Below are 9113 nucleotides of genomic sequence, written 5' to 3' on the forward strand. Positions count from 1 at the left end.
GGTCACGCCTTAAATAATGCAGTCTACATCCGGACATCTCAAATCTCATATCTCAAATCCATACAACCCATGCAACTATTACATCGACGCACACACGTAGTTCGACTACTTCATCACTCTAAACATGTCATTGGACTATCAGAATTTGGTATGTTTGGTTATGGTGGAGATCATCCACAGCTTCCCTTGTCCTTCCGGACGTCCTTGCTGCGGAAATACCGGTTGAAGATGCAGTACAGATCGAGGTGGACATGCTCGTCGCCAGAGTTGTCCTCGTCGTCACTCACCTCCTTTTCCTCGTTTGATGGCAGTCCGATCATTTCACGAACCGTTCACTACTAGAAAAACAGCTATAGCCAATATGGACACTAATGGCGCACTATACATGTGGTGCGTCATTACTAAATAGTAATGGCACACCATGTGTAGGTGTACCATTAGTAACCAAAACAGTAACGGCGCACCAGGTGAAAAGTGCGCCATTACTAAGTTTGACCAAGGTTTGACCCAGTCATACACATAGTTATGGCGCACTTTGTAAAGGTGCGCCATTACTAAGTAATGGCGCATCCTTGGTCAAACTTAGTAATGACGCACTTTGTAAAGGTGCGCCATCCTTGGTCAAACTTAGTAATGACGCACTTTGTAAAGGTGCGCCATTACTATGTCAACTTAGTAATGACGCACCTATACAAAGTGCGTCATTACTAACTTTGACCAAGGTTTGACCAAGTCATACACATAGTAATGACGCACTTTGTGAAGGTGCGCCATCACCAAATGCATCCCCGTGTGGACCGCCTTTTCAGTTTAAAAAAAAGAAAATGATGGAAATGTCAAAAAAATAAAAAAAATAAGTTTCCCATGTGATATGTGGTCTAGTTGTTGGGAAAATTTACAAATATGAATTTTGACTTTATATGCAAAATCTCTGTGGAATTTAGTAAAATGGGCATAGCTTTTGCATACGAACTCGGATTTAAAAGTTTTTTATATGAAAAATCATCTACTTGCAAAGTTACATTCGAATTCAAAGGGGGCAACCTTGTTGAAGATTTTTAGAATCCCCAAAAACCTAACAGAATAAAAGATATGGGGCTTTTAAGATCTAGAGAGGGGGGAAATGGAAAAAAAAAATCAAACTTAGTAATGACGCACCATTTGCTAGGTGCGCCATTAGTAACTGAAAAAAAATTGGTTTTGAATTTTTTTTTTGGAAAAAATGTTCATTACACTCATAACATGATATGTAATATGACCGGGAAGTTTGAAATATTTTTTCAAAATTTCATCACACTCATAACATGAACAAAGTCCTAGACATTAACAAGGTTTAATAGGATTGATATGATAGATATATCAACAAGTGCGTGTTAAGTGAGCTGGTGCTGGGGTTGGATAGAACTGAGAAGTTAAGCATGCTGGGGCTGGAGTAGTGTGAGGATGGGTGACCTTCCGGGAAGTTTGACCACAAAGTGCGGTTTGACTTGAGATTAAGCCATAGTGACCCGAGATTATGAAAAAATGGATGCGCCATTACTATAACAGTTACTAATGGCGTGTTAATAGTGGCGCACCTATAGTGCGCCATTAATAGCAAAAACTGATGCACCACTAACACCCTTTTTCTAGTAATGGTTCGATTTTGCTTGCGGGTGAGAGCACGCGTGTTTTAATGAATGAGAACGGATATATGTGGGGTTATATGTGGGGTTGATGCGGGCTAGTGTGGGTCAGATGGACGTGTCCGAGCTCCTTCATATTCAGTTTATATTTAGGTTGAAAATGAGGTGCAGGTTAGCGTGACGTTTGAGACTGATTTAAAAGTATCCATCTAGATTCAATTTTTGTGACCGGAGACTTGTCTTAGAGGGTGCTTGGATCCAAGGGACTTATTTTAGTCTCACTAAAAATAGTCTCTTTAAGAGGCTAAAGTTCCAAGCACCCCTGACTAAAGAGAGGCTAAAACTAGTCTTGAGATTAAAAGTTTTTAGTGAGGGGTACCCCTACTAAAATGTGGATTAGTCATCTCTCTCCTCATTTAACTCCTCTTCTTTAACACATGCGATTTATGAATTGGAGGGTTTGGAGGATAATAAATGCTCATTAACTTGATTTTAGTCTCTTTAGTATTTGAATCTAAGCATGGGTGATGCTAACAAGTTTTAGTCTCACTACTTTTAGTCAGAGCAAGTATAATAGAGCTGAATCAGCTGGCTATAAGGAATAAACTAATATATTTTTGTTTAGTTAGAGGAAAGAGAAGAGGAGAGAAAAGGTAAGCGGACTCTTAGCTAAAAGCCAGCTCTAGCACGTGCTCCTAGGCCTTTTGTGAGTATGAAAGATGGACTATATAATAAAAAAATAGTACACTTTTGCAATAAGTTACTCCGTCCGTCCACGGATAAATGTACATTTAGCTTTAAAATTTGTCCTAAAAAATTGTACATCTATCTTCTCAATGAACTATAAAGTAGAGAAAAAATGTTTCTCTCTCATCACACGGTAATCAGGACCAATAACATTTAACACATGGTCTTTTTACTTTCTACATGCGCTTAGCTCATTGGGTGTGAAGTAATTAAAGATGAGAGAGATGATAGCTTGCATCTTTCCAATGCAGTTTTTTACTTCACTCTATAATCTGTCTTAAAATTTCTATATGCACATTTATTCGCGGACGGAGGGAGTATTGTATATGTTGGCTATAAGGCTGCTCATAGTGGAGAGTAACATATATTAGTATCATGCATACGTTACTATTGTATGACACTACCTTCATAGTGCATAGTATCATAAATTAGTATCATAGATGATCTCATTTATTGACATGTATGACACATAATAGCATAGCATTTAACATGTTAGGTATCTACCTATGTTACTATAATCCTTTTTTTTTAATTACTTGTTACATCAACATGTTTGCTAGTCCCAAGACTATGTTACTACAGCTATGATACCCCACTATGGTCAGCCTAAGATGGGTTATAAATGACATGACAATGACTTATAGCCAGCAGATGGCTATACTATTATACTTGCTCTCGTGGGACTAAGAGAGTGTTTGTTTCCAGGGACTTTTTGATGTAGGGACTAAAAAAGTCCCAAAAAGTCTCATGTGAAACAAACGGGAGGAACTTTTAGGGACTAGAAAATGGTATTTGAGACTATTTGAAGAAGTCCCTATGGAAGGATCTTTTTGGGACTTTTTGACACTTTTTCCAACAATGCCCATACTTTTAGCATGTCATTTAATAACTAGTACTACACTACTAAGGGTAACATGGTATTTTTACATGTCATTTAATGACCTCTAGTCTTTATTTAGTCCCTGAAAACAAACGTATAGGGACAAGGGACTTTTAAGTTGGGACAAAAAAATTCCGAGACTATCAAACAAACAGGGCCTAAAACGTATCCAAACATCCTCTTATCCGGTGTAGATGCTCTTGTATTCCGACAGCGAAGAAGGGCAGCAGCGCTGCGCACGCAGACACGCAGCGGCTGCGACACGCAGAGAAAACAAACAAACAAAGTCAGACGAAAAAGCCGACGACCACCCGAGACGGGCTCCACCTGTCGGCGTCGGCGCGTCGGCCTGTCTCCCCTGAGCTACGGCTACTCGCTCGGCCTAGTGCCCTAGCCTCGGCGTCGCCCTCATTTCAAAATTCAAAACCCACCGCTCTCACCCGGACCAGACCAAAGAGTGAGAAGGCGGCCAGCAAATCCTCGAACGCTCCGCGAGCCCGTCTCGGAATCCGGCGAGGAGCCCCCATAGAAAAATCCAGCGCGTGGGGAGGGGGACGCAGGAACGAGGCGAGCATCCGAAGCTGCCCTGCCCTCCGTTCCCTTGTCACGTCCACCCTCCACCTCCTCCTCCTCCTCCTCCCCTCCCCTCGCCCCGCTCCCGTCCCGTTCTCTGTTCATCGGTGGCTGCTCAGCTCAGTTTACAGGCCAAGGTCGCGGCTCTGTCCGGGGCGCCGGGGTAGGTCTCAAGCTCAGGGCTTGGAGCGTGCTTGTTTGTTTTGGGTGGGGGTTTCTGGGTTCCGAGGGGGTTTACTGCTGGAGCTCAGATTCGTGTTTTCTGCTATGTTTTCAGGTGCATCGGAAGGTGTTCTGACAATCTCCGCTGTTTCTTCGCCGGACGCGTCCGCCGCATTCCGGCGGCGGGATGGGAGGTAAGTTTGTTTGAGAATCACTCATCTCAACTACAGTAGCTACATACTGTAGTAGTACTATGTAAGGTCGATTTCTTGTGCTCAAAGGTTCGATTTTGCCATGCTTTTTTGTTCCGGGGCAAATGTATTGTGCCGGGCAGCAAGGATTTGGGATCCGGTGCTTCTGGTTGTGCAGCCTCATAGCACTGAACTATTGCTCAGGCCTGTACCATCTCTGTTTGCGATTTGCTTCTTGTAAATACTACTACTGCTGACTCAGCTTGGGGAATAGATAGATTCAGTTTCCAATGCTACTATGCTAGCGATAAACGTTACTCCCTCCAGAGCCCAGCCCACACTGCATAAAAGGCATTCACGGGAGCAGCTACGAATGCATTCTCAAGGTTAACTGTTCCTTTATGGTCCTGCGTCTTGCCGAGAAGAACTCATCGTCCTGGCTAGTGTCTTGCGAAAAGGACTCACTTTATCAGATATTGAGTTGATGTGATTGTTCATTTAATGTTTATGGGCGAGTTGTAAGGGCATTTATATCTGGTCCTTCAGTTCTTTAGCAATTCCTGTTTTGTTATACTTGTTATTTTTATATTATGTTATGGTGGTGATATTTGTTCCTGGTGAATTACTCACATTTGCGTCCTCTTTTATTTGCAGGAAGTGTGACATTGTAGTAAAATTCTGCCACCGTTGCATGGTTGGTGTTCACTGTATTTTTGTCTTGAGCAAAGATGAAAGAGGATATCATGTTCGACAACCAATCAAAGCCATGCAAATCGAGGGTTGATTCCAAAAGTAACCAAAATCCTCTCAAGCCCAAGTTTGGGTCATCATGGGGATCCCAGATTGTCAAGGGGTTCACAGCTGACAAGAAAACCAAGAAGACAGCAGCTATTGCAAGCAAGAAGCCGCCTCTTGCAAGCGTGGGGAATGTTAACCAGAGCAACCAACAGATTACATACCAGTCTAGGGTTAAGAGATCTCTGATAGGAGATTTTCCTTGCTCACCTGCTGGTGCTCAAGTTCATCCCCATGCCTTTGATTGCCACGGTATCAGGTCCCCGGCATCTCATGATCTTTTTCTTGAGTTGGACCATCTCAGGGAACAACTGCGTGAGTCCAAGGAAAGAGAATCAACTTTGCAATCAGAGTTGCAGCAATGCAGAGAAAATCCAAGGGTTTCGGCACTCGAGAAGGAGCTTGATTCTAGGAAGAATGAGATTGACAAGCTTGCACGGCTTAAAACTTCATTGGAAGCTGAGAAAACAAGCCTTTCTGAACAGCTATCAGCCCTGTCTTCTATGGTGGAGCAGCATGAAGAAACTGTAAGGTTGGATGGGCATGGCAATCACGCTTCTAGTGCGGATGGAGACAATGTATCTTCTTCAGGAAACTTGGAGTTTGAAGTTGTTGAGCTGCGTCGTTTAAACAAAGAGCTTCAGTTTCAGAAACGAAGTCTTGCAATCAAGCTCTCTTCAGCAGAGTCCAAATTGTCTGTCCTTGAAAAGAATGCAGAGGTACCATCACATTAATTTGGCCATTTCTAGCACACTACCAGTTCTTCTTCAACTAATCTTCTCTGCGTCCTCCTTATTTTCAACAGAGCGAGATAGTCGCCAAGGTTCAAGCAGAGGCCTCATTGTTGCGGCACACCAATGCAAACTTGAGCAAGCAAGTTGAGGGCCTGCAAATGAGTCGGCTGACTGAGGTTGAGGAGCTTGCTTATCTTCGGTGGATTAATTCATGTTTACGTCATGAGCTCTGTAGCTCAGATCAAACAGCCAGAGCAATCACGGATCTCGGTTATAATGATGGTATGGCTTGTAATGATGATCATTGTGATGGCAACACCAGAAATGGTGAGAACAGTTCTGATGATAAAAGGCTCAGTATTGCCGAACGTATCAAGCAATGGTCTCAGAATGATACAAACTGTCAAACATCTAAAAAGGAATCTCTTCTTGATAGAGCATGGATTGAAGCCACAGAAACACGAAGCCCGACACGTAGGCACTCACTTGGTGGATCAAAGGGATGTGCACAGGACTTGAACATTGTGAAGAGAAGGCAATCTGATACCTTTATCTGCCTTCCAGAGGCAACAGATGAAGCAGTATCCTGTAATAAGGATCAGGCAAGCAGGGAGAAGCGTGAACTTCTAGTGGACAAGTATGATTTTGGTCAATCTGATAGTTCAAGATTTGTTCTTGGCAAGCCAGAAATATGCAAGTCTCAATGCTTGGATGTCGAAAAGCGCACCCTGCGCATTCCAAACCCTCCACCAAGACCTTCGGTGTCTCTGCCACATTCTGGTCCATCAAATGGATCGACTGTAAATCCACCCCGGCCACCTCCTCCGCCTCCTCCGCCTAAGTTTTCCACAAGAAGTACTGGAGTCATGAAGAGGGCACCACAAGTTGCAGAGCTTTACCATTCACTTATGAGAAGGGATTCAAAGAAAGATACTTCTGGGGGTGGAATCGGTGAAACTGCTAACTCAGCAAATGTGCGGAGTAGTATGATTGGTGAAATCGAGAACCGTTCTTCGCATTTGCAAGCTGTAAGTAGAGTAGCCAGATTGAACCCATACCCATGATACAATGTAGATAACAATAAAGCAGCTGGTTCCTGCACTGACTCTGTGCTTTGGCTTGTCATTCCATTTTCAGATCAAGGCGGATGTTGAGACTCAAGGTGAATTTGTGAAATCATTGATCAAGGAGGTGACTGATGCAGCTTACAAAGATATAGAAGACGTGGTTGCATTTGTGAAGTGGCTTGATGATGAACTCGGTTTCCTGGTACGCATATTCTAATATTACCATTCTGTAAGCATTCTTTTCAGTTGCAGCAGTCACTGAAGTTACTCTTTTTTCATTTAATTGTGTTGCTTGAAGGTGGATGAGAGAGCAGTGCTGAAGCATTTTGATTGGCCCGAGAGGAAGGCAGACACTTTACGAGAGGCAGCTTTTGGCTACCAAGACCTTAAAAAGTTGGAAACAGAAGTTTCTAACTATAAAGACGATCCACGCCTTCCCTGTGACATTGCACTTAAGAAAATGATAACGGTGTCTGAAAAGTATGGCCAAGTTTACTTACTACTCCCTCCGTCCCAAAATAACTGTCTCAAGCTTAATACAACTTTGTACTAGAGCTAGTACAAAGTCGAGACACTTATTTTGGGACGGAGGGAGTATATAAAAAAAATAGTCTGCACGATCGCATTGTGTACTGAACTTTGATTGGCATTCCTAATCCAGGACGGAGCGAGGCGTGTACAGTGTTCTGAGGACGAGGGATGCAATGATGAGGCAGTGTAAGGAGTTTAACATTCCAATTGACTGGATGCTTGACAACAATCTTATTAGCAAGGTAAGTGCAGTATAATTTTCTGTATTAGACCACCCCTCTGCAGGTTTTGAGCTCTTAGTGCTAAATATTACTATCATACCAGTACCGGCAAACGCGCTTTGGAAATATCATCATGGGAGTAATCCATTTCTTCCCTTGACCACTGCAGATAAAATTTGCTTCTGTGAAACTAGCAAATATGTACATGAAAAGAGTTGCTATGGAGCTTCAGTACATGGGACCTCTGAACAAGGACCTAGCTCTGGAGTACATGCTGCTTCAGGCTGTGAGATTTGCCTTCAGAATTCATCAGGTAACACATTGCACCAGTAACACTCTTATATTACTATCACAGCTGTCTTCTTGAGTTCTTTGTTTTATACTATCTGTGTTACTTGAGAACCTATGGCTAATTCGGGGCCATTCTTGCTTCCCGAAAAAACCTTATGGCGCCTGCTCTAAATTGACCATTCATTTTGTTTTTCAGTTTGCCGGAGGATTTGACACAGAGACCATGGATGCATTTGAGGAGCTGAGGAATCTTGTTCATGTTAGGAACAGTACCCAGTAGGAAGGCAACTCGATGTAGCATGACCTGAACTTTTTTGTTCGCTGGAAACTCTGGCTTACCTTCTCGGTAAGCATGACAGGCGGTTTGAAAGGTTGGTGTGTATGTATGTAGTGTATTTGAGTTTCCTAGCCTGAGGAGACCAGCTTCGGCGCGTGTAGGGATTTGGAAGCAACATTGCTGAAACATGCGAGTTTGTGTAAGCTATATATTTTCAGTTTGCAGCGGCCGGGTGTTTTAACTTCCTTCTCAAGGAAAAATGTTTCTAGTTTGCAGTTCCGGTACTCAACTAGAACTCTTGTCAGTCTGCTAGGAATGGGAGAATTAGTTTCTGTACCGAGCTCCTCAGGTGTCATCTCAGCCGAAAATTTGCAAGCATCTGGAAGTCTTTCGTCTCTAATGTGTAGAATTTTCAGATTTGTTTGAACTTGTTTAATACTCCCTCTATCCTAAAATAAGTGCCGTTGATCTAGTACAAAATTAGTACTCCCTTCTCCCAAAATTCTTGTCTTAGATTTGTGTAGATATGAATGTATCTAGTCGCATTTTAGTATTTTGATGTAAGTCGCATTTTAGTATTTAGATACATCAGTTTCTAGATAAACTTAAGACAAAATTTTTAGGGCGGAAGGAGTACTATTTACGGAAGGAGTACTATTTAATACTAAATCTGTGACATTTTTTGCACCAATTAAAGATTGATGTATTTGTTTTGGACTCATTTTCCTTATTTAATTAAAAGGCTGCATGCATCACTCGATGCAGAGGCCGAGACAATGCCTCCTTTTCTAAAAAAACAATCAATTAAAGATATGTACAATCAAATTATTACGCTTTTCACTATACTAATGTAAAAAACCCTCTTACATTATAGAACGGAGGGAGTACAAACATTGGACACTGTAGAATGTTGTGTTAAATGTATAGATTTAGGGTGTGCCGGCTGTGACCGGTTTGGTTTATTTTATTGTAACTAGAGATAGATATAGACTTGTTTAGATCTTTCTTATCTCTATCCC

The 9113-nt window shown here is 42.2% G+C and overlaps 1 protein-coding gene across 1 annotated transcript; it reads left to right on the forward strand.

Annotated features, from left to right (window-relative positions):
* The first annotated feature begins 3667 nt into the window (after positions 1-3667).
* LOC123410287 (protein CHUP1, chloroplastic-like) lies at positions 3668-8318 on the forward strand. The gene is made up of 9 exons (XM_045103195.1): positions 3668-3988; positions 4103-4181; positions 4833-5692; positions 5779-6735; positions 6845-6976; positions 7073-7254; positions 7436-7547; positions 7696-7839; positions 8014-8318. Exons 3-9 carry the CDS (start codon positions 4907-4909, stop codon positions 8095-8097), a joined length of 2397 nt encoding a protein of 798 aa, XP_044959130.1. The 5' UTR covers positions 3668-3988; positions 4103-4181; positions 4833-4906; the 3' UTR covers positions 8098-8318.
* Positions 8319-9113: the final 795 nt, after the last annotated feature.

The sequence above is a fragment of the Hordeum vulgare genome, chromosome 7H (assembly GCF_904849725.1).
Source record: "Hordeum vulgare subsp. vulgare chromosome 7H, MorexV3_pseudomolecules_assembly, whole genome shotgun sequence".
Taxonomy (NCBI): Eukaryota; Viridiplantae; Streptophyta; class Magnoliopsida; order Poales; family Poaceae; genus Hordeum; species Hordeum vulgare.

Bases quoted from the DNA above. Each gene is read 5' to 3' on its own strand.
- LOC123410287 (XM_045103195.1), top strand. From the start codon at position 4,907: ATGAAAGAGGATATCATGTTCGACAACCAATCAAAGCCATGCAAATCG. The intron at 6,736-6,844 runs GTAAGTAGAGTA...TTCCATTTTCAG, and splicing joins GTTCTTCGCATTTGCAAGCT to ATCAAGGCGGATGTTGAGAC. The intron at 6,977-7,072 runs GTACGCATATTC...TGTTGCTTGAAG, and splicing joins ATGATGAACTCGGTTTCCTG to GTGGATGAGAGAGCAGTGCT.